At 50.7% G+C, this 25,510-nt stretch overlaps 1 protein-coding gene across 14 annotated transcripts in view; it reads left to right on the top strand.

Moving 5' to 3' along the window:
- The window catches only part of MICAL2 (microtubule associated monooxygenase, calponin and LIM domain containing 2), a 219,427-nt gene that overhangs the window by 138,036 nt on the left and 55,881 nt on the right, over window positions 1-25,510 (top strand). For 11 of the 14 annotated variants that reach the window (XM_027115371.1, XM_027115361.1, XM_027115362.1 and 8 more), the window contains 5 exons: window positions 1,100-1,188; window positions 2,636-2,738; window positions 15,254-15,434; window positions 16,900-17,087; window positions 21,989-22,063. In XM_027115371.1, the coding sequence (XP_026971172.1) occupies window positions 1,100-1,188; window positions 2,636-2,738; window positions 15,254-15,434; window positions 16,900-17,087; window positions 21,989-22,063 (636 nt within the window). Of the gene's footprint in view, window positions 1-1,099; window positions 1,189-2,635; window positions 6,619-15,253; window positions 15,435-16,899; window positions 17,088-21,988; window positions 22,064-25,510 lie in introns of those variants that run through there. The other 3 variants (XM_027115370.1, XM_027115369.1, XM_027115364.1) reach the window with 2 other exon arrangements.

The following is a 25,510-nucleotide window of genomic DNA, read 5'->3' as shown; positions in this document are numbered from 1 at the left end:
CAGGCGACGAGTGCCTTATGAATGTTTTCTTACTCAGTCTCACCACCTTCAATTGCCCCTGTGTGGCTGAGAAAATCAAACCTGATAACCTATGTCACATGCTCGACACCACACCTGACATGTAATAGGGGTTCAGTAAATGATGGCATATTCGTGTTATTATGTATAAAGTACGCATTGTAAAAATGGCAGTCACCGCAACATGCCCTCTGATAAGTGGCCTGCCGGCGTCATCAGTGAAAGAATTGCACTCATTGGAATGAGTGATTATTTTCTAATTTCCAGCACTTGATGTTTGCACGGTCATATAATGACAGCGCTTGTGATTCCATACCCTCAAACTAACTGCCTGGGTTCAAATGCAGACTAGGCCACTTCTAGCCATATGACCTTGGGCCTGTTACGTAACCTCTTGGTCCCTCAGTTTCCTTACTTATAAAATGAGGATGATACTACTTAGCTCATAAGGTCATTATGAGGGTTGCTGGGTTAATTCCCAGGATGATAGTGTCTGGTATATTGAGTCCTACACAAGATTTTTCTGCTGTTATCATTATTCCCATCACTATTGTCACTATTGTAACAGTGAGCAGAGAAGGCTTTTCTGGAAGGCACCCAGTAGTCCCGGGCAGTGGCCAGTGGCCCAGTGTGTGCCTCACTGAGTTTTCCTCTCCAACACTGCCACAGCCTGTTCTGCTCCTTTCCCACCCCCAGGGGTCCCAGAAGCAAGAGGAACTAGAAACAGAGCTGCTATTCTGGGCGGTCCATTTTGCAGCCTGGCAACTTGCCTTGGGAAGGGACTTGGCCTGGGGGATTATCTGAGGGTTTCAGCCCCATCCCGGGAGCCCCGCCTGTTGCTGCAGCCTGCCCCCCGCCGTCTGAGCCATTTCCTTAAGGCAGGTGATGGAAACCATTTCCCAAGTTTGCGCCTTCCTGGCCTTGTTTTCAGTAGCGGCGTTTTCTGACCTAGATGGTGGCAGGCACTTGGCTCATGTCCTGCTGTGTGGTTCTGGTTTACAGGAGAAAAACCTCTCTCTCTCTCTCTCTCTCTCTCTGTGTGTGTGTGTGTGTGTGTGTGTGTGTGTGTGTCTCTTTACAGGCAAGTTTTTCTGCAAGACTCATTTCATTCACTGTAAAACCAACAGTCAGCAACGGAAGAGACGGGCAGAGTTGAAGCAACAAAGAGAAGTACGTTTTGTCTTGAAAGTGGTGGTGAAACAGGGAAGGCCCCTGATAGGAGAAGGTGTTCAAGGGTTCCTGCAAGTTCAGCCAATGTTTCTGGCTTTGGGGGATTGAAACTCAGGTGAAGAGGGCTCTGCTCCCTGGCATGGAGGGTCCCTCTGCCTTAGTCTGTTCAGCTTGCCTCTGGGCTATGACCTGTCCCGGGAGAATGACTGCTGCTTCTCACGAGAAGCCCAGAAGAGCTTTCCCATGTGCCACGGATGGGGCTATATGCTTAGCCATGCAAAGCCATGTAGTCCCCGGTGCCTGGGGCCCCCATGACCACAGGGGCACTGTTAGCAGGGATGCCTGGTATAGAGCCAACCCTCTGTGGTTTCCAAGTTCTTTCCCCAGGCTCTTGGATGTCAGCAAAGTGACTGGCCCACTGAATTTGTGGATGGCTTATGATAGGGCCCCCTCGTACCTTCTCTATGGCTTGATTAATCACCCACCTCCAGCAAGACCCACAACTTCAGCTTTTTTCTAATTATACAAGTAATATAGGCTCAACATAGAAAAACGGGTAAATATAATAAACAAAAGTGTATAAAGAAGGAAAGTGAAATCACCCATCCCCACTCTATCCTGAGAAAATCATAATTAACATTTTGGAACATTTCCTTGCAGACTTTTTTCTATATGAGTACAGTTGATCCTTGAACAGTGTGGAGGTCAGGAGCTCTGACTCTCCACAGGGTCGAAAATCCGCATATAACTGATAGTCAGCCCACCGTATCGGCGGTTCCTCCACGTCCGTAGATTCAACCAACCGTGGATCGGGTGGAACTGTAGTATTTACTATTGAAAAACCTCTGCATTTAGGTGGACCCATGCAGTTCAAACCTGCGTTGTTCAAGAGTCAACTGCATGTTCTAACCCAGTGGGAATCCCATGTCTACAGTTTCATAGTCGTCTTTTCTCACTAACACTATATTAAGAACAGTTTCCCATGACATTAAAAATGCTTTTGGAGCCTAATTTTTGATGCCTGTAAAAGATGATTGATAATTTATTTGCGTCCTATATTGTTGGACATTTATGTTGTTTACTATTTTTACCTTATAAATATTTTTACGGTGAATGTCTTTGTACCCACATCTTTCTCCATATTTCAAATAGTTTACTTAGGATCAGTCATGAGAAATGAGATTGCTGAGTCAAAGGGCGGGTATGTTTTGAAGGATCCAAACAAAACTGACCCCTGTGATCAGTTTGCCACCCCCCAGGAAAGTCATGCCCATGTTCAGCCTGCCCTTCAGCAGTGCATGGGGGCGGAGATTTGGGGGAGGGGGGCTGGTTGCAAATTGCAGGGTCTGCCACGTTCTCTATTTACTGGCTCTCTTCCTCTGCTTCATTGGAGGCATCGTCTCTAAGCGTCATGGACTAAATGCCCTCACCTTGATGTCTTTCTCAGGAGGAGGGGATGTGGAAAGAGCAAGAAGCCTCTAGGCGAGACCCTCCTGCGGAAAGTTCTTGCGCTGCCGCCGCCATCGGCACGCCGGAAGGCAGCCCCCCAGGTACCCCCAATTCCTTCCTTAGGAAGGTGCTAAGCTGGCCCCTCAGGCTGCCGTGGGGCCTGCTTCACCTTCCCCGGAAGCTGCTTAACTGGATTCAGGGACTGCTGCGTGCTGCCAGTCTGCATATCAGGGACAATGCTTACAACTACTGCTACACGTACGAGCTCCTGAGCCTCGGGCTGCCCCTGCTCTGGGTGTTCTCCGAGGTCCTGGCTTCCATGTACCGGGAGACCGAGGAGTCCCTCGAGGGCATCCGCGACTGGCTGCTCAGATGCTTCCCGGCCAAGCTGCACTGAAGCCCAGCCCCAAAGTGCCATAACATTTCCCGTGTAGATGGCAGCATGTGCAGCCAGCCCATGCGCTGGCCAGGGAGCCCCACGCCCTTTAACCAGTTAGTTCAAAGCCAAAGAGTTTCCCGTCGGCCACCTGCACCTGGCCTGGTCGCGGTGAACATCTGCTCCCGGTGCCCAGGCCAGCATGACATGAAGGATATTTTTTTATACCTTTGTACTTTTATACCAAAGCGAGCCATTTTTCTAGGTTTACATTTCAATTTTTAACTTTTAATAAGCCAAGAGAAAGCATCTTTTTCTATGAGTGTCAGTTTTTCTAGACACGGGTTTGACGTTTATAACTGGTATTACAAACCCTTCCCACGTTGTGGTCAGTTGTAATCGCTGCTGCCTGCAACATGAATGATTTGGGCTTCTCTGTAAACCAGAACCAGTGCCTTTTGATTTATGTGCCTGGATACCACTTTTCAACAACGGACAGTTGTTTGCAACATGAAAGCATAATACTTTAGGAGAAAAAAATAGAAAGGGCAGAAGAGAATTAAACCTACAGAAGCACGTGGCAGTGTGTAGTCGCCTGTTATCTGTCCTCCCAGAGGGCAGAGGACTGTTTCGCTCACTTGTTTGGATGTAAAAGAGTAGCGTAAAGGTTCCTCGCTCAGAACCGCATCACAGCCAAATGATGTAGAACCACAGGGTCTCAGGCAGATTGCTACAAATAGACGTTTCCCTTCCCACTAATGAGCGCGGCAGCGAAAGCCCACTGGCCCCTGACCACGTGGAGCGCCATCAAACTGTTGCAGTGTTGAAGAGGAGTTACGTCCGCTGGTGGCATTTTAAGCCCTCCTTAGGAGGTCCCCAGCCCAGGCTGCAGTCCAAGCCGAGGCCACTCAGGGTCCACAGCCATGAGGCTGAGGGAAGAAATTGCCCTTTCACATAACGTCCTTTGGGACCGAGGGCATTTGATAGCACCTCAGGGTATTATTTCTGGGAAGTGCGGCCTGCCCCGTGAGCATGGCTTGCAGACGTCCCGGCTTCTTAGCCGCCCGGCTGCCATGCATATTTGGTCAAACAGTCAGAAACCATTTATTTTCACGCTGTCCTAGCAAAGGAATGCATCTGACCTCCAGGGGGAAGCTCCCCTGTGTCTTGACTGTCAGGAGAGGCTGGGAGTGGACGCTATTACTGACTCATGCAAAAGAAACACACCCTATTAAGGGCAAAACAGGCCTTGGGCCCACCTGCATTCTTCTCTCTGGGCATCTGGAAGAGGCCTCAGCTCTCCCGACTCCACTTGCCTGGACATACACGGCTGCTGAGTCTGGCTGAACAGTGGAGATGGCTGATAGAGAAAGGCCTTCTGCAGTGTGTTCAGTGTATCTAGAGTGGCTGGGCCAGAGACGGCTCTCCGCGTGTTACACTAGAAAGATCCTCTAGGTTAAATAAGGATGGAGCCCGGTAGGTTAGGAGCCAGAGCTCTTGAGGCCTTTGAGATGCCAAGTTCTCTAGGGTGGGAAGAAGTGGGGAGGCATTTCTATGAACACTTCCCTAAGTCCTTGGGCAAATCAGGGACATGGCTGCGGCCAAGTTCGTGGGAACTGGCGCCTCTGTCCTTGTTGGAACTGTTCTCGTCCTATGACTTGCATTGTGTTTTTCCAAATTTCTGCTGGTATTTTAATGTTCCGCGTGGTGGGAGGAGCCCTTGATTCATTTTATGTTTGATTCTGAAAGTCACGACATAAACACATGCACAGCTGTCATTGTTATTCCCGTCAGCTCAGGGCAGGGCGAGATGCTTTGTGGGATGCTCCGTGAAGCCAGTTAGGATCTCTGAGAATGTCACTTTTGGCCATAAGGAGAGTGGTTTGAATTACTCTGGCGAGACAGGGCGTGCCTGTCAGAAGCCTGAGTTGTTTGTATGTTCTGAGACTTTGAACCTTCCTGGTGGGGCAGCACCAAAACACAAAGGTGGGTCCTGGAGGCGGGGCGGATGTCTCTAAGCCTCCACAACATATTCAAGAATGAACGTGGGGCTCGAGAGTAAAATCGGGGCAGAGAGGATGTGGAGGGCTGTGGAGGACAGAGGAGTGTCAGCCAATTGCACGGATTCACTCTTGCAGATAAGTGGCTGCTCACTGCCAGAAAGGTTCATCCGTCCTAAGCAAACCGTAACTTGTTTGGGGAAGTTTCTCTTTTTTTAATGGTTGCCTCGTTTTCAATTCCCGTGCCTTCTCGTGTTGCCTTGTGCCCCGCAACTAAATTCTCTTTTCTGTCTCTCTCTTTCCGACCTTACACTGTGGCCGTCAGTTCATTTCAGCCTTCCGGTGCTACACCCACTTCTTGGCTGACACAATTCTGCTCTGAGGTGACTGGTTTTCTTGCCAATTTTCAGAGAGTGGTACTAACCCCTGACCCGCTTTCCGTACCCCACGCCCCCGCCGTGGCCTTGGTTGAGCTAACTGCGAGTGTCTTGCATACTAATGCGCTCATTCAGTGGCATGGTTGGTGAACAGCATGGGGTGGTGTTCAGCTCAAAAGCGAAAGCCGTTTCTGATTCCATCCCTCTGAGCCAGCTGCCTGGTCCACCCCAAGTGCCTGCCCCGCCTCCCCCTGCGCCCTGCGGCCTGCGTGCATGCTTTTCTGGTTGCACGTACAAAGCCCCTCACCTTCCTGGGAGGGTTAACGCCGAATGTGAGACAGTACCATAGAGAGGGCGCTTCACCTTTGAAAAGAACTCTTTCACCTCTCAGCCTCTGAAAAAGCACATGCATACCAGCATCTTCTTCAGTTGGTTCTAGTATAAAGGTTATCAATGAAAACCATAGGTGACTCTTTTCAGAAGGATTTAAAAAAAAAATACTCCCAGGCTTCATCACAAGCTTGACCCAGACTCTGTATCTTGAACACACAATCACAATTTTCCTAGCAAATCCTTTCTCCACTGCAGCCCATACTTTACCTCCAAGGGCTTTGCTGTGGCTCTTCTGATCGCTCTGGGCTCGTAAAGCCCTGGATGATACAGAAGCTTCAACTAGAGCAGTCATTGTCACAGACCAGGGAAGCCTTTGAGAGATGACTCAGTTGGGCCCCAGGTCTGGAGCAGCGCATTTCAATGCCCCCACGAGCCTTTAGCTGGAGCAGCAGGACACTCAGAGTGCTTTTAAAGAGAAACACCACGCCAAGTACAGTGGGGCTGCTGAAGGCCAGGCCTCGCAGTCTCGGGCCGCAGGTGGTGTGCGTCCTGCATGCGGCCCAGAGCCATGCTGACCCTCGCCTGTCTGCACAGCCCCGCATGCTGCATGGCTCCCTCGTTGGTGCAGATCCTAGCCAGGACCAAGTCACCCTTCTTGTCTTATCTTCTCTTGCAGAGTCTCCCCCCTTTTTAGAATGTCAACCAAAGAGTGCCCTCCTCCCTCCAGCCTCCTCCCTAGCTAGCCTCCCCACATCATCACCACGCATGTTTGTGACCTTTGGTAGTCATTACAGTGCCACATGGAACCCTGTATTTTGCACACGGCGGACAATGTTTAGCTTTATTTATGGTATTTGATGCTGTAAATGAAAATAAATATGGTTCTTTATAAAGCTCATTGTTTCCTCTCTTCTTTGCCACGGAAGCTGCTCAAACCTCAAACACAGGGGTTGGTTGAAGGGGTCAGCCTTCCCCAAACTGGGGGGGGGGGGGCTTCACTTGTGGTGACATGGGACTCTCTGGGGCTGTGCTGGGTACTCTGAGAGGAAATATTACCCAGGGGTAATATTTGGAAAATATCACCCATGCTCCGGGGCCAGGCTTTGGGGGCTGTTCCTTGAAAACTCATCGTGCTCTCCCGCTGTAGGTGCTGGCATGACTGGCTGAAGGTCAGAGTCACCTCAGCTGTCAGGAACAGGCTGTATTGACAGCTGCTTGCAGCCATCTCCCACACACATCCAAGCAGTGGACCCGCAGGAGCGCTTTACTTGGGAACCTTGCTGTGACTTAGGTTCCCATGTGATAGAGGTTGGTCTTGAAAGTTTTGTGCTGGTCTAGCTGAGTGATGGGTGAAAGGACTGGACATTGGTTTCAGGATGGCAGTGAATGTGGCAGGTGTGCTCCTCCAGATGCAGAGCCATTTGTGATGCTAAGAGACCTGCCTTGCCCCCAAAGACTCAGGTCACTCAGTGTCTTAGGCTGCAAGGCTCTGCCCACAGGGCCAGTCTGAGGACAGCACCATGGCAGGCTCTGGCCCAATTCCACTTGTCTTTAAGGGAAGGATTTGAAGTTTTCACTCAACTAGTCTGGACAGTGTCAAAGAAATCTGGTCCTCAACCTCCCTAGGGTGGGATACGTCCCTTTGCCATGCTGGATGTGGCTGGGCTTCTGATGCTGGCATGAAAACTCATCTGTGAACTTCATGAGGGCCGTTGTATCTCTAAAGGGGCACTTCTGAGGCTCTGGGCCTCTGAGCACAGTTGCTGGTGCCTGGAACTGCCTCCAGAGCTGTCTGTGGTCATGACCAAGTGTCTGTACTCCTACCCAGGTGAGATACTCTTTCCCTTCCCTAAAAGGAAGGGTGTTAGGGACTGAAGTCAGGAGCTGGGTTAGACAAGTGACTCATTCCTTTATCCATTCATCTAGTCAAGTGTTTGTTGAATACCTAACATGCCCTAGGCATATTCTAGGTCCTAGAGATGCGGCAGTGAACCACACAGAATTCCTGCCCCTCCCTGCATCTTAGCCTGCACGTATCTCGGTGTTGTACTAGACTTGATGTGTTTTGTTTAGTTGTGCATGCACTTATTTGTTTACTTGTTCATGTGCACATTTGTTTACTCACCTAATATGTACTGAGCATCTACTGTATGTTGGGAATATAGCAGGGAGTGAAACAGGCAAAAATCCTCATTCTCATGGAGCTTATAGTTTGGTTTTGATTTTTGATCTGAAGTTGGGTTAAAACAACACTTTCCAAAGTGTGACAATGGAACACTAGCTTCAAGAGGTGCTTTGTGAAAAAAGGGTTCCATGGTCACAGAGTCTGAGAAGTGTTTTATACTAATCATGCCAGTCCTCCCAAATCTTGGCGATCCACAAGGTTCATTAGCGTATTGAAGTCTGAGGAGTCCTCCAGTGAAGAAGCCTAATTAACTTTGCTGAAGTGGGCTTTCCCGTACCTCTTGGAAGTGAGTTTTTTGTTTGTTTAGGGGCAGTTTTTGTTTTGCATGTTACATTCTACATAAGCGTTTGGTAGAATATTCTTTATCCAAAAACACTGGATGGAAGAATTAAAATAAAAAATGTAAATAATAGAATTAGGTATTAAATAGAATTAAGTACTGGTGAAATAATGGAGTGGTAACTTTCTAAACTTTAAAACCTCTGATGGAAAAAAATTACAGAGGAAAACCATAGCCCAAATCTGACTTACAAACATTTTTAAAACTTAACATATAAAAATAAAAATGAAAATATTCAACAGGCAGTCAGACTGGGGAAAAATCTGAATTCGATGTGATGACAAAGATGTTCATTGCTGTGGCATTTAGAAGGTTCCTGCAAAGCGATGGTCTCAGGTGCCTTGCACGTGGTATTTGTTGATTAAAGACCCCATAATAAATGGGCAAAGGTTATGCATGGACCGTTCACACTCGAGCAAATTTTAAGAGAAAACACGTAAACAACAAGCATTTCCAAAAGTGTTCTAGCTTGGCTTTCAAAGGAATGTAAATTAATTATGCTGCACCCACTGAATAAGTAAAGGAATAGTGAAGTAGATTGTAAGAAAAAATATGAACTTAATCACTAGTATTAAGTGTAAAGTTAACTGGGGACCATCTTTTCTGGAAAGCAATATGGCAACGAGTATTATGACCCATTAAAGGGATTCTGACCTCTTGGCCCAGTAATCACACCCCAGGAACTGATCCTAAAGAAATAATCCAGCCAAAGAAAGAAAATCCTTGCAACCTGAATATTGAGTAGAGTAAGGGGGTCAAGCAAAGCGGGTGGGGGTGAGCCGTTCTCCTCTATTTCTGAGAACTCATTCACTTTCAGAGCTTTTTCTTTCATCCCTTAAATAAGTAAAAGAAGCGACTGCCACTTTCACTGCCCCAAGGCCACTGTTTCCACGGGGCCAGAGGCTTTCTGTGCGGTGTCTCATTAGCTTTTCACCTCCTGGTGGCAACCTTGAGTTGGCACTGACATTAAAGTTCACTGATGCTAGAGGTGACCTAGAGCAGCATCTTCAACTGTTGAGGAGCCCAGGCCAGGAATCAGATGCTGCTCTCAGGAGACCCTTGGCACAGGGGAAGGCCCTGGACTTGGCCGAAGACCGGCTTTGGCCCCAGGACATCGTATTGACTCAGAGGCACCAGGCGAGTCCCTTCTGTGAACGGGGCTAACCGTGCCTCTGGCAGAGGATTTGGGGAAGGCAGAGTCAGTGAGCCGAGTGTGCCCAGCAAGAGCTCTTGCTGAGTTCTGGGGAGTACCTTCCTGGTTTCGTGCAGCAGCGAGTGCCCTGAGGGAGGCATTCTAGGTCAGCTGGGGCTCAGAGTCTGACGGGGCATCTTCTGGTTGGGGACTAAACAGGTCTCGATTCACGTGGAGTGGCAACATCTATTGTTTTCTGGTCTCTGGTCCCCCAGCTCTCTTGAAGGGGACTGGTTATCTCCCTTTAGACACGCTGGCCCCAGCTGGAGCCCCTTCTCTCCTGCCACCTGCTAGCAGCACTTCAGTTTTGCTGTAGTGAGTGCCTGAGTCTCAGCACAGGGAGCCTCCTCGAGCTCTGGCTCGGGCTGCCTGCTCACCATCTCCACTTAGCTGTCTACTGAGAGGCTCCAACTTACACGTCCACCCCGAACTCCTGGTCTTCCCTGGAGACAGACACTGCCCCTGGCCTTTGCAGTCTCTGGACACGGCAGTTCCATTCTTGTTGCTCAGCTCAGAGCCTTGGCTGGAGCCATTCTTGGCTCTTCTTTTCTTGGCCCTATGTCCAGTCCATCTGTGAATTCTAAGTACAGCCAGAGTCTGTCCACATCCCACCACCTCCATGCTATCGCCTGGCCCCAGCCACTGTCATCTCTTCCTGTGTTATTCCGGTAACCTCCTCTAAGCTCTCCTTCTAGAGAGTTCTCCTTACTCCATTCAATCTATTTTCAACACAACAGCTAGAGGAATCTTGTGAGAACTTAAGTCTGATCTCTCCTCTGCTCCAAACTCCAGCAGCTCCCCAGCTCACTTAGCGTGAAAGCCAAAGGCATACAGCGGGGACTCCTGGTAAGTGCAGCCGGGCAGGACAGCCATGCCCCAGTATGGCAGGCGGGCCTGGGGCCCAGGGCTACCTATCAATTTACTCATCGCCTGAAGACCCCCTAGAAACTGGCATTCCCAGTAATACACTCTCAGAAGCCCCGGAATGGCAACTGTGCTGTCTTCAGGCACGTGTGCTTTTATCTTTTAAAGGGACATGCACTGCAAAGGACCTTGGTACTGGATAGACATATGTCCCTCCTAGAGCAATTACGTGGAGGGAACACCTGACACAGACCCCTTCCCAGGTCCCTCCTCCATCCTGCTGAGGGCTTGTCAGTGTCCCCTCACTCATCCACCTTGAAAGAGGGCAAGGAGACTGCACTATGCTTAGTACCCTGGACATCTGCCTATATGCTCTCAGATACACTCCCTGCCCTTCCCCTGCTCCGCTCTGTATTAGAGAGGTGTAACCCTTGCAAAAGACATTTCCCAAGCTCTCTTGCGAACTGGTTTCCTACTAAGTTTGACCATTAGGACGCACGAGTGGGAGAGTGCAGGGTGGAATCGAGGGAGAAGCCAGGGTGTTCCTCCTGTCCCTCTGCATCCTGGGCAGTGCTGTGTCTTTTTTGTGGTACCTGCCTCCTACTGCATGGCCCTGGCCTCTGGACTCATGGCACCAGCTCCTTCCGGTGTCCCCCTAGCCAGTGGCTTCCTGCCATTACTCATCTCTGGGTTGCCTCACGTTCCCCATTTAGCTTTTCAACTCAGCCAATACCATCGTTATTAGCTTCCTATATTAACTTTACTCTGTTGAACTCCCTGGCTTGGGTTCTATTTTCCTGGCTGGTAAACTTAGTTCCATTGCTCTTGTTAAACTGTTTTCTTCCAAGAGAACTGTGGGCAAGACAGCAGAGGGAGCTTTTCCAAGCCCAGAGGCAAAAGTGGCTCTGGCAGTTAGGAGCTGTGTGACCGCGGACAAGTGAGAGAACACCTCTGAGCTTCGGTTTCCTCATCTGTAAAATGGGCTTAAAAACTGTATATAGGAGAACATGTTTTGTTGTCTCCCTGGGTTCTGGGGGAGAGTGGAAGGGCCTCCAGACTTGGGGAGAAAACAGGAACAAGTTCACCAGCAGAAATGGGGCTCCATTTCACCATTCAAGGCCCTTCCTAGTTTGATGTCAAAGCAATCATTTCCCACTGGTTTGACCAGTTTCCCACTGGTTTTCCCCTTTCTGTACCCTTTTGCCCTCCAGTCGCATGGACTTATTTTCCGTTCCCATGCAGTTGGCAGTGCTTTCCCACTTTGCTCTTGCTCCCAGGGGTCTGCCACCTCCCTTCCCTGTTCAAATCGTACGCATCCTCAAGCCCCATTAAAACGGTGCCTTCTACCCAAAGTCTTTATTGCATGGAAGTCAGATCTCCCTCCCCTCCCACCTCGTCCTGGCCTCACTCTTTGTGGTCTACCTTCTAATGCAGATATTTGTGAACAGACCTTCTTTCCCCTGTGGGGCAGAAAGAGACCCTTGAAGGCAGAAGGAGACCCATGGCTGATTTATCTCCAAATCCCCAGCACAAGCCTGGATCAGAGGAGGGCACAGTAGCTTCTGTTGACCCTATAAGTATCTGTGCACAGAGCTCACAGGCACATACGCCTATACTCAGATATAAACCAGGTATAGAGCCGGGTCTCTGCTACAGCAATTCTGTGTAACAAGTCTCCCAAATCTTAGTAGCTTGTAACATCATTTTTCTTGCTCATGGGTCTGTGGGTTGGCTGAGTGGCTCTGCTTCAGGCTGCAGGTGTAAGGGTGACCTGGGCTCTCATGGGATCGGCTAGACCATAGGTTGGCTCCAGATCTGTTCCATGTGCCCACAGTCGGGCACCTAGGCTGCTGAAGGGGCAGCAGCCATCTGGGACGAGCTCTTCTCATGGCCAACGAGCAGGAGTGTGAGTGGACTAGCCAGACAGCAAGGCCATTGAAAGCCGCTGCTCATGTCACACCCACTGATTTCCACTGGTCAAAGCAAGTCTCACGGCCAAGCCTCATGTCAACTGAGCAGGGAAGCTCACCCCATCTACTCCAGTGGGAAGGACCGCAAGGTCATAGGACAAACCACAACTCTGTTACGGGGAGGAAGTGAAGAACTGGGGACGTCTTCCAGTCCAAACTCCCAGAATCATGGCCACGTGCACTGCTGTCCATTTGTGGCTTGGTTGTCCTCACAGACATACAGACTGGTCCCCGTCCTTTGACGAAATGTCCGACCGAGTGCTGGTGTCTTAACCTCTCTGTTCACCTGTTTTCTCAGCAGCAAAATGGGGATAATACTACTTTTCTCAGAAGCTTGTGTGGAATTTAATAGATTTATTACATGTTAAGCACTTAAACAATCCTTGATAAAAGTACCCAATAAAAGTAAGCTGCTGCCATTATTATAACGACACAGTCAAGCATCCAGTTATGATACCTGCTCCCAGATGCTGCTCCTCTGTCCACAGCCGCCCCAGTGCAAAAGGGTGCATACGTGTCCTCGCAGCAAGCATGCCCTGTACCAGGGCTTGCAAACTGGCAAACCGCTGGCTGCATCTGGCTGTAGCCGTGTCGCGTTGGACCTGTGTGTATAGTATTTTAAAATGTGAGGCATTGCACATAAAAATCAAAATTTCTAGAGTTACCTTTGCAGATGATAAATAAAGAGTAGATAACATCTCCCAGAAAGAGTGTGTGTGGTGAAAAAAATGAGAGGGCCCAGGTAGAAGCATGAAGAACCCAGGACTTAAGCGTTGGCTAGAAGTCGGGATGACTGAGATGGAACGGTCAGCTAGGCAGGGAGAGTAAGCGCCCTGGGAGCAGGGAGGGCTCAGAGGGCAAGAGCTGCAGGAGGACCCCAAAGCCTTGTGAATTGGATTTAGCAACAACAAGGAGGGCACTAGGGACTTTGTTGGGGGCAGTTCGGGTAGTGGAGGCATAGGCAGGATTATAGGGGATTGAGGAGTGAGTGCTGGGAGGTGAGGAAGTGGAGAAAGTGCAACAAAGTCTTCCCAGAAGATTGGCTGGGAAGGGGGAAGAAGAGTTGGCTGGGGAGTGGGGGGAGGGGGGAACTGGGATTAAAAATGGTCTTCTTAAAACCGGAGAGGTTTCAGCGGATGTTAATACTGATGGAAAAGATCCAGTAGACAAAGAATTAATGACACAGGGAAGAGGAGATAATGGTCCTTAACTGGGGCAGGGGGGCGGGGGGGCGGGGGCGGTGTAGGGGCGGTGTAGGAGGAGCCAAGTTCAAGTGCAATGTCAGCCTTAGAGAGGAGAAAGGACTCCTACCCAGCTGTGACCAGAGAGGGGGTCGTGGAGCCAGTTAGTGGCCAAGAGGGATCTGGGACTTGGGCTGCCTGTCTTGCTCATTTATTCATTCATTGATTCATTGATTCATTTAACAGGTATTTATTATTGAGCATCTACTCTTCACCAGGCACCATTCTAGCAAGAAATGAAAGGCGAAAATCACTGCTTTTATTCTAGGCATGGGAGAGAAATAACAAACAAAATAAATGGGAAAAGTGTATAGTTTATTAGAAGGTGCGATGTGCTATGAATAAAAATAAAGAGGAAAGGAAAGCGCTGAGGGTGTGGGTTGCAGTTTCAGGAGGACGGTCAGGGTCACCTCCTTGAGAAGGCAACAAAGGTTTGAAGGAGGCGGGTGAGCGAGCCCTGCCCTCTGGGGGCAGTGTCTCCAAGAAAGAGGCAAGAGCCTCTGAGCCGGGGCTGAGATGGGGGGCGTGCTGCGTGCGGAGGGACAGCACAGCGGTCACGTGGTCAGAGCAGAGAGCCGGGGACAGCACTGGGAGTTGAGGTCACAGGGGCCCTGGAGGATTGTGACAGGGGGTGGCGTGATCTGACTTACATGTTAACAGGCACTCGGCAGCTGTGTTGAGAATAGACTGAGGGGTGGGGCATGACCAGAGGGAAAACAGGGAGACCAGTAGAGGCCGTTTCTGTAACCCAGACAAGAGGTGATGGTGGCTGGGGCCAGGGTGGCAGCAGAAGAGGTGGTGACAGGTGCCTGGATTCCTGACGTATTTTCAAGGTAGAGCCAACTGGATTTGCTGATAGCTTGAGTGAAGAGTGAAAGAACTAAAGGAGTCAAGGATAACACTGAAGTGTTGCCTGGAGCAACCTGAAGGCCCAAGTTGCCATTTACCAAGATGGGAGGGCCATGCGGGAGGCAGGCTTGGGGAGAGGCAGAGATGGAGAATTCCATGGGCATGAGCGTGATGTGTCTACTGGACATCCACCTGGAGATGCCAAGTAAGCGGTGGCGTATACGCGTCTAGATTCAGGGGAATGTCCAGGCTGGAGAGAGAGATGTGTGAGTCATTGTTGTCTAGGGTTATTTAAGGCTGAAACCAGATGAGATCATCAAGGACATGAGTGGAGATGAGAAGAGAAGAGGTTCAAAGACAGTCCTGGGACCTTCCAGTGCTCAGAGGTCACGGGGTGGGGCGGGGGCAACCAGTGAAAGAAACAAAGGGAGAAGGAGGTAGCCAGTGGGGAGGAGGCAGCCAGGTTGTGCTGTCCTGGAAGCTGAGAGAAGGGCTGTTTCTAGAAGGAAGGAGTGATCAGCGGGGTCAGAGGCTTCTGGTGTGTCAAGTAAGATGAGAAATGAGAAGTTACCACTGGGTTTAGTGACACATTGGACATTGTGATTCTGATAACAGCAATGCAGAGGCTGGTGGACCTGGGGTGGGACCTATGGACATTACAGACCCTCCTATACTCTTAAGTCAGACAGCGTGTACGTTCGTGCCCTGCACCCAAGACATGTGCTCTAAATGCTGGGTTGTCCGGTGGGCTAAGTGGTGGGGATCCAGTGATGGCACGGTGGATGAGGTCCATCTTAGAGTGTCCACCCAAGCCTCTGGAGGAAGGGCAGGCGCCCTGTGGGGCGGTCCATACCCACCATCTCTCTAGACCCTCTTCTCCTCTCAACAGATGAACCAACCTCCCCCAAGAAGCCCAAGAGTGTCCCGGAGCTCGAGCACGGGGATGTGGCTGGCGGAGTCGCCTCCCGCCTGCCCTCTGAGTGGACGTCAGTGAGGATCAGCCCCGGGGAGGAAGTGGTTGGGCAGGACGTGCTGGCTGTGCGTGTCCTGGTCACCAGTGACGACAGCAGGTACGTTCCTGCTGCCGCAGGACGGGGGCAGGATGGGTTGGGCAAGGGGACAGCATTCGGGAACTGGTCTTACCCCCGCTCACTTGCAGTGTGACCTCTCTGTGCCTCCATTTCCCCATCTGTAAGATGGGATAATCCGTAGGGAGTTGTCAGGATCAAAGAATTAACATGTCAAGGGTGTAGAACAACCCAAAGAAGCTTAAGTAACAAAGGCAAATATGTTGGATCTATAGCCATCCACGGAGAGGCCCGTATGTGGAACTCTTGGCTGCTGGGGGCCTCAGCCTACATCCATAGATTCATGTCCACATATCAAGATTTCAAGGTTGGGCTCCAACTGGTACTAACATTACATTAGGGCTAATCGATGAACTGGCCCGGGGTGCTGTTGTGAGTGGCAGGCTTGGGCAGGCTGATGGACAGATGGCCCACCAAAGCTCACAGATGGACAAGGGGCAGTGCCCTCACACAAAGAAGCATGCTGGACATAGAGAGGAAGAGAGAGAAAGAGAGAGAGAAATATATATATTCATGAAAATGTCACTAGCCAATAGGTTCTGTGCTTCCCCACCCCAGGACTGTGCTGAGCTGTCCCCACTACCTAGGACACCCCGCTTCCACTCCCACACCACCTGAATTCCTGATGGCTATTTCAGACCCAGGTTAAATATCCCCCCACGCATTCTTTTCTGTAGTCTTTTCCATTCCCTCATCTACTCCCAAGGGAAGCAAGCAGTATTTAAATGCCTGACGTTTTAGGCCCAAGTCCTAATGATGAGCTCATTCTACCCCAGAGAGCTCAGGAGTCCTGCTCGGGGACGGTGAGGATGAGAGGACCAGCCTTCACATGAATACTTCATTGTACATCTCTGGGCCTCTTTCACCTGCTCTGATCTGAACTTGCCTGCATTCGCGTGCTAGGGCTGCCATGAAGAACCACAGACGGGTGGCTTAAACAGCAGAGATTTATTTTCTCACGGTTCTAGAAGTTCAAGATCAAGGTGTCAGCAGGGTTGGTTCCTTCTGAGGACCATGAGGGAAGATTCTGTTCCAGGCCCCTCTCCTCAGCTTGTAGATGGTGGTCTTCTCGTTTATGTGGCATTTTCCTCGTACGTATGCCTGTGTCTAAATTTCCTTGTAAGGAAAATTGTAAGGACACCAGTCAGATGGGATTAGCGCCCACCCTAATGACCTCGTTTTAATCTAATTGCCTCTTTAAAGACCCTGTTTCTCAAAGCAGTCACATTCTGAGGTACTAGGCGTTAGGACTTCATGTGAATTTGGGGGGCGGGGCATGGGTCAGCCCATAACAAAGCCAGAGACTGGGTGCCAGGCATAGAGGTAACTAACCCGTGGCCCTTGCCCTAGAACCCCTTTGCCTGCTGGAGGGCAGCGACGGGCAGGGCACAGTGCGGCCGGGATGGCAGGCTTCCTTGCTCACCTGCTCTTTCCTTCCTCCTCCCAGCTCGGACGAAGAGGTAGACCGTGGTGTCAGTGAGGCCTCCAGTGCAGAGCCCTGGGACGAAAGACCCCGGCGACAGGGACCCCGACCCTCACCCCTCCTGAAGCCCCTCGCCCAGCACAGCTCCCTGAGGGAGGCCCTGCCCAGGGCAGTCTCTCCACGTGGCCTCGAGGAGCCTGAAGCTGTGCGTGGTGAGCAGAGGGCCTGCCTGGGCGGGACAGACAGACGGGCTTGCGTGATCCTGGGACATGGGGGTGGAAGGGGGCAGGGGGGACAGGGACCCCCATGGACGGTTTTTCCTCATGGAGGACCACGTGACAGTAGGCCTGGCCCTCAGGCTCAGAGGCAGTGGAGCTGAGACCTTTGGGGGCCGGGGTACAAGTGGGGATGAGGGGACTGGACCCAGGCCCAGCCTCCCTCTCCATGGGCAGCTTTGGAATCTCAAGTGGGAAGGAGGCAGAGGGGGCTGGCTGGCTATGTGTCACAGGCAGAGATAAGGGGGCCCCAGCACCCTCTTTCCTGGAGCAGCGTCCTCTGAATATCTGTGAGGGGCCCTCTGGCATTCCATAGCCCGTGAGGGAAAAGGAGGTGGGCTCAGCTGCTGTTGGACCACACACCTCTCTGAGCAGCACAGTTTCTCTGGTGCCACCAGGGGGCAGCACAGGGCCACTACCAGTGCTTGGTGACTTGTGGAATGCGCAGTAACAAATGCCGTATCACTGAGTGCCTGTATTGGCCAGGGCTTTCCCTGTACACGGCCCCATTTCATCCTCAGGATGACCATGTGAGGTAAGTAGCATGAAGCCCATTTTACAGGTGTTCAAATGGACTGAGTGTTTTCCCAAGGACTCACACAGCTTAGTAAGTGGTGTGGCCCAGTGCTGGATGCTGCACACCCAAAGAAGCCATTGTCTTTAGCATTCCGGCTTGTTTTAATAAAGGGCCTTGAACTGAATGTTTTGATTTAGTCAAGGGCAACTAGTGACCTGTGGGTGGGAAGAAACAGGTTAATAGCAGCTTGCCATCATCAGGACCAATGGCCTTAGCTGCCCGGGGAAAGCCGCAGCTCTACTTGTCCTGCGCTTCCCTCTGGTGGCCGAGAGCAGAACTGCCACATGAACCTAGAAATGTTCTTACGAGTGATGGTTTCACAGGAAGACCAGGGCTGGGGCCAGAATCCTGTAAACTCTGGATTTACCCTTTCATGTGAGCTGTTTTTAAAAAGGACAAATTGCCATTAAAACACATTTGCTAAGTACCGTTTGTAGTGCTGTCCAGAGAGGCTTAGCACAGGCAGTGGACAGAGTCTTGGGTACTGCTGGCCTCTCCATCACCCTGGGCTCCAGCCTCCTCATTTATAGATACGAAGACTGCCCACCTTTCATCCCTTCCCTCCATTTCTCCTTTCTCCTCAGACTGTCAGAGGATTTTAGGCAACTTACAAGAAAGACATAAAACAAAATTGTGTGTCTATATATATGAAAGATAAAGCCTAAAGATATATACATGAAAGGGAAAACCAGTTTAGGAGGTATAGACCTCAGAGAGGCAGACCATGATCCTAAACAGTTGCTCTAGTGGAATCATAAATTTGATTCTGAGTTTTCTGGCAGCTAGAGTTCAAATGGAAACAGACAATTACTTCCAACTGTTCACAAGGAAAAAAAATACATTGGTTTGCAGCCGGTCTCAGAGCCGGTACCACTTTTCCTAATGCTTCACCCTATGGAAATCTTCCAGCTCATGTCAAATAGATGATATTGAGAGGTGTGTTTGGTCGTGTCTTGAACAATGGGCTCTGCAGAAAATGCAGCAATAGTTTTCCCAAGGCTGTTTCGTGCAGCATCCTTTGCTGGCAGGTGAGAGCATGACAGCAAAACATGACTCAGCTAGAGAACTTCTCCCAGGGGGATGGGGTTAGGTGGAGAGATCAAGGCCGTGTGGCTAAAGCATTTTGTTTCACAGTCCAGTTTAATTCCAGAATAAGAAACATAGTAGACAGAGAAGTGAATAGACCTCACGACTTTCAAGCAATCTTCTGTTGGTTTTGTCTTTATCCATCATGATTTCCATCACTGCCAAGCAGACCACATTGTAAGGCTACAATCGCTGGCATAGTCTAAGCTCTGTGTTTCGTGTTGCTGGTTGTGGTGAGTCCATCACTTTACCAGATAGTGTAGGGTTGACATCATGTTGTGGGTGTCACGGAGCTTTGTTCATCACCATTTTCACCTGGATAAATGACTCGGAGCTTAGCCGAGGGCATGCCGAAAAAGACCAGGATGTTGCTTTAAAAAGATGCCTGGTTTGTACATCGTGCTCATAACAGCATTTTTCACAATTGCCGAAAGGAGAAGTGACCCAAATGTCCATCAACAGGTGAATGGATAAACAAATTGTGCTATCTCCACACAATGGAATGTTATTCAGCATTAAAAAGGAATGAAGTTGTGACGCATGCTACAACATGGATGAAACTTGAAGTTACTATGCTAAGTGAACTGTGAACTAAGCCAGGACAAGTATTGTATGATCCCACTTCTATGAGGCACCCAGAATAGTCAAAGTCACAGAGGCAGAAAGTATAGAAAAGTGATAACCAGGGGCTGGGGGAAGAGGGTGGATGGGGATTATTGTTTAATGGGGACAGAGTTTCAGTGGGATGAAGAAGTTCCGGAGATGGATGGAATTAATGTTTGCACAACGTGAATGTACTTAATGCCATTCAACCCTATACTTAAAGGTGGTTACAATGGTGATTTTTATATTGTATATGTTTTACCACCTTTGAAAAGACTCTGGGACTGCCACAGCTCATCAAGGAACGTATCCCCTCCTCAAAGTTCTTTAGCATAGAGCATGCCCACCATGATGGTTTAAAACAGAAACTGAGCCCTGTGTAATAGAGGCCATAGAAAATGCTCAGTAATGCTCCCCTAAAACACCTAGTTTAGTGGTTCGTAAAAATCCTGCTTAAGAGGCAGATTCCTAGGTTCCCTCCTTCAGAGATTCAGATGCCTTGGGTCTAGAGTGGGGACCAGTATCTGCGTTTATGGAAGCACCCCAGATGCCTCCAGGCAGGAGGGCCACGTCCTGCGCTTTGGGAATCGCAGAAGAGCAGCTTCCTAGAGGCCTGCTTGGATGCATTAGTTATAAAATGCACGCCTAAACAACTAAACGAATTGATCTAGTGCACTGGGTTCTTGGACATAAACCAGTTACAGTTAGGAGGGAATCTGCCCTTAAATTATTCTGGTTTAGAAAAATCGGTATTTATCCATTTTTTTTCTGGCAATAATTTGATAACAGGATGGTCCAATGGCCTATGGAGGACATTTATTGTTAATAAAATGATGTCATCAGCACCCTGTGTCACAATACTTACCCTCTTACTCCTTTTGCAGAGAGTCATACACTAAGATCTCCAAAAGTACTCCCTTAAAACAAATATAAACACATTAAATAAATATACTATAAACTAAAAAGAAGGGAACAGCCCTGCTTTACTCTGCTCAAAATTACCGGATCAAATCATGACTACCCACTCTATTCCTGTTGTGGTAAAAATGTGTGCATGGACGCCCTGTAAACACCAGTGATGGAAAACCTCTCATGAATTTTAACCATTTCTAATAAATCCCATTCCACAAAGTTAAGAACCAAGGAGAAGCAGTAAGAGCTTCTGGCACTCTTCTGTGTTTCTTGAGTAATTTCTCCATTAGGTGATGAAGAGGTTAACTCTGGTCTGCAGGAATCAGCTGTGCTTGTTCCTTATGTAAAACATCCATGACTTGCACTTGGCAGGGGGAAGTGGCCCTACATTGTACGTAGACTGTTCATGCTGCAGTGGGGAGACAGGGAGATGGCACCCTCACCTATCCACATAGGCTCCTCCCCCTCAAACCCGTGAGCTTGATTATGACTGCAGACCTGTGGGATGGGGAACCGCCAGACCAGACACAGCAGGAGCAAAGCTCTCCAAATTGATACGGGAGGGGAGCCAAGGAGCTCAGGAGCTGAACGACCTCCTGCTGAGGAAAGGAAGCCCCCAGGTCGGGTGGACGCCTGTGCTCCACAGCCTGGCTGCTAAGAGCTGACAGCAGCTCTGAGCCCTGGCGGGGAGTGGAATCTAGGACTTCCTGCAGACAGAGGGCGGGCAGGGCCAGCTGTGTTCAAAGCTTCCCCACCCACTCTCCACGCCCACATCAGTCCTGCGGGCTTCCTTTCCTTCCACACCTCCTGGTCCCACGTGTGGGAGCCGTTCAGGTGTGCCTTGCCCCGTCTTTCTCTCCGGCCATGATGGAACCACCACGGAGACCTGGAGCCTGAGGCCAAATCTGAGGGCCCAGTGTGGGAGCGGGGTACATTTACACCCCACTCGTAGGTCCCAAATGGCTAAGACCCATTTCTTCTGCCTGTGATGTTAATTTTGCTCAGCTGATTCTCAAGGCCCAGCTGGGCAAAGGGTCTTCATAACGCAGCCCACGGCATCCTGCAAATGTGTTTCCGTCGGAAGCAGGCCAAGAGGAGGGGTTGTGGCCATGGAGTGTCCAGGAGTTCAGTTAAAACTTGTTCCCAAAGGGTTTTGGGGGCTCTGGGGGTAGAGAGAGGGTGGAGCTTTCTGAAGCTTCCAGGCTTCGATGAGAGCAGCTCTGGTTCATCTATGACACATTTGGGGCTTTGATGGGAGACTTCAGCTCCAAAGAGCTGCTCTGCTTAAAATGAACGTGTCGTATATGCTTGTGTATATACGGACATATGTATATACATGTATGCATATAAACATGCATGCACACATGCTTATTAACAATGGGTGAGTTAGAATGATGGCTCATAATTTGAGATATTTTCTGAAAGAGGGCAGTACCTGGCCCATAGCAGGGTCTCAAAACAATTTGATGAGTGAATGAATGAAAAGTTGGAAGTTTGTGTCATAGGGACAGGATGGTTCGGTCTGAGGAAAGGAAGGGGCTCAGTCAATTATGACCATTAGTCTACTAACTTTTGGTAACTGGGCCATAAGAAAAAAAAGAGTTTAACAGACTCTTCCTCCCTCCCCATCTTCTCTCCCTCTTTCTTTTTCCCACCACAGTTCTGCAGAGGGCCAACAGCTTCCAGTTTCCAACTCCCAGCAAATACCAGAGCGGGAGAAGAAAATTCCAGTCGAGTGAGTCATGAGCTCCCTGGGGGGTGGGAGGGGGCAGGAGCTGTCTGATGAATTCCCAGGGGCAGCTGTTCTCACTCCTCACATGTCCTCTCTGAACTGGCCTCCTGGATGTGAGGGGCAAGGAAAGAAATGTACTGTTGGACTATTTCCACTGCTCACTAGAGGAAGCACTTTCCAAGGGATTTGCTACTTTTTCTTCTGCCTCCCCAGCTCCCCACTCTGGAGTCACAGGGCCTTAGAACTCTACAATTGCACTTGAAAGGGACCTTAGCAGCCATCCGCTCCAATCTTCTTGAAACGCAGATGAGGAAACTGAGACCTGAGGGCTCTATACACTTTGATTCAGTACACTGGAGTTGGGCTGGGGGCATCAGCTTGACTTCGTGCAGTAGTGGGCAAAGCAATGAAGGAATCCGAAGACACACACACATCGCACACACGCACATACACAAACGCACAAATACACACCGCGCTGCTCCTTTTTCTGAGGGGGTTATGGTCCCGCATCCCAGGGAAGAGCAGGTGGGTGAGGACCAGGGCCCGCGGCGGGTGCCAAGGCAGTGGACTCCCACTAGGGGGCGCAGTGACCGCGTGCCCGGTTGCGCAGCGTCCCAGGGCCAGCATGTTCCTGGCGCTGCCCCAGTTACAGAGCAGAGATTCCATCTCTCCAATCCTGAGAGGGGGCAGGGGCTCTTTATCTGATCCCAAGTCCATCGCTGCCTTCCACCTCCTCCTGCCCCCATGCTCCCTCTCCGGACCTTGCTGTAGGAGGGGTAGACCCAGGAAAACCTGGGGTTAGATGAAGGCTTCTTAAAAGAAACACTGGAGATGGAATAGCGTGCTAATTTAGTTGACTCCTGCCTGCTGAGTCAACGCTGACTCCTGGCCAGTGAGTCATTCTCTGCAACCCGTAGACCTGCGGCCCTTTTCACTCGGGCCAGGCTGGGACAATGGGCACTTCTGGAACAGGACCAGGGCACACCTGAGTCGGCCACTTCACCTGGGGACAACCTAAAATGACTCTTGAACCATTGTGTGATCCCAGGCAGCGAAGGCGAGGGGAAGGAGGGAATCACCGTTTCCCGAAGGCCTGGGGCAGGCCTTTCCCACGCGTCTCATTTACTCCGCACCTCAGCCCCTCCCCAGTCATGGGAATTCTGCTTCTGTGGATGGGTCCATTTGGGTGCAGATTCCATCCAGTTCTTCCAGCTGACTTCACTGAGTGCCACCAGTGCAAGGGGCCCAGCCCCGCCCTCAAGAAGTGAGAGTGAGATCTGGAGTGAGAGCAGGGAGTCTGGCGGGGGACCCTCACAGCAGGGTGTGGGTGCTGGAGGAGGCGCAGGAGAGAGGGGACTGCTAACCAGCGGCGTGGTTTCTCAGCTGTGTCTTTAGTTATCCCAGGAGTATCAGGCGTGGGTTCTCAAGTGCATGTAAAAGCTGGTATGAGGGCAGGCCTTGAGTTTGAATCATTTCTATGGGCTTAGTGCCTAGCATGAGCCTGGTGCAGAAGGGGCACCCAGTCCTTGCTTGCAGAACGAATGAATAAGTGGATGAATGAATGAATGAATGAATGAACGAACAAATGAATGAACAAACTAAAGAACCAGGGACCAAGCTGGCTGAACTGAGTTGAACTCAGTGCAGGAACAAATAGAGAACGTGGGTTAGGCCTGAGCAGGCTGCAGCCCCTAGAGGGTGTTCCAAGACTTTGGGAGGATTTGAGTATTGCCTAAGCTCCAAGTTCTGGGGAGCTGCACCCTGGAATCCCAGTCTTTGTGAAAACCCTCAGAGCCATCTTTTTGGTCATCTTCATTTTGCCCAAAAGGAAACCCATTGGGCAAGGCTGGTCCTGTGGGAGGGAGCAGAGCTTGGGGCACACCAACTCCTCTATTCCTTCACTGCCCTGTTAAGGCTGGCTCTGGCCCCAGCCCCAGGCAAGAGGATGGAGGGGGCTGCGTGCCTGCCCTTATCGCCCTCACCCAGCTGACCATACTCACCAGAATGACCTCTAGGATCAAGGGAAAGGCCTCCATTGCCAGAGTACCCAGAGAAGAGGCAGCTGACCCAGGAGGGATATGGGAGGAGCTGTAATCCAGACCCTGATCTGTTCATCGACCTCCTTTGCACAATGGGACTGGAAGGGCCAGAGGACCAGAGAAGAGGCAGCTGACCCAGGAGGGATATGGGAGGAGCTGTAATCCAGACCCTGATCTGTTCATCGACCTCCTTTGCACAATGGGACTGGACGGGCCAGTGGCACCCAGGACTGAGGCTCCTGCAGAGGGCAGGGCAGACCTGGCTGGACCATGCTGAGGTTTCAAGCAAAACAAGAAAGGGCGAGAAGGACCTGAGTTGGTCAATGAGAACCAAGCCTGTGGGCCGTGAGTTAGAGGCATCCTGGCAGCACCTCCTACCCCCCGGAACAGGTCAGCCGTTTAGCGGTGCCTGTATTGGGCACCACTCATGTGCGTGGGAGGAAGGGAGGGGATGGAATGAGCATTTGGCTAGCATGTGGCATTTACTTTGTGCTTGGCACTGGGCACCTCTTTTTATCCCATTTTATTTCTTTAGCTTCCGCATGAAACAGCACTAGGGTTCCCATTTTTCAGATGAAACTGAGGGGTTACGTAACTCACTGTGTCAGGTGGCTGGTGTGGGTGTGACAGGGGTGGGGTCCCAGGCTCCCCTTTACCATCCTCTGAGGGAAGCCAAAGGCCTCAGGTGGGTGAAATTTCCCATCACCTGTCAGCTGGGCTCCGGCCTCCCCTTCCATTCCTAGGCACTGCCCACCTCCCAGGCAGTGGCTTGAGTGGCAGGTGTTTTGCTTCCCCCACCTCCTCAAGCCCCCTGCCCCCAATTTCTATCCTGAAGACAGTCTTGAGGCTCACGTGTGGAGAGAGATCCCACTTGCTGGGTGGGGTTGGGGATTAGACACAGGAGAGGGGGGCAGCTCCCAGGTCATGACCTTGAGAACCCCAAGGCTTTCCTATCAGCTTGGCTCCCAAGGTGTCCTGGCTCTGTGTAGCAGGGTTCCCGGATCGCTCCTCGGGGGAACAAAAAGGCAGTCTGTGGAGCTGAGGGGACTTTGGGACAAGTTCAGGAGTTTGATTCAGGAGGTGGCAGAGAGAGGAGAATGAGGGGGCCAGGAAGAAGAGGGGAAGGAATTCAGCAGGAATTTGGCAAGCTGAGGACAGGAAGCAAGGCAACAACTGGCTCACAACTTTTGCCTTTTTAGGCTCGAACCATCTAATTGGGGGCTGAGAAGGGGGTTCGGGTGACAGGCAGGCCGGCCAGCCGCCCCCACCCCCCCACCCAGCGTCAGCTCCTGGCAGCCAGTAGCCTTTGTCCCCAGCAGCTCCTTCCTGCCGCCCTCAGATCTGTTCCCCCAAGTTACCTTTTCCCCTGGAGCGCTTCCCTTGGGGAGCTTGCCGATGGTGTGTGTGGCCA

The sequence above is a fragment of the Aethalodelphis obliquidens genome, unplaced genomic scaffold (genome assembly GCF_003676395.1).
Source record: "Aethalodelphis obliquidens isolate GAN/ISIS:26980383/991018 unplaced genomic scaffold, ASM367639v1 scaffold14, whole genome shotgun sequence".
In the NCBI taxonomy this organism is placed as follows: Eukaryota; Metazoa; Chordata; class Mammalia; order Artiodactyla; family Delphinidae; genus Aethalodelphis; species Aethalodelphis obliquidens.
This window is presented reverse-complemented; position numbering and strand designations above follow the sequence as displayed.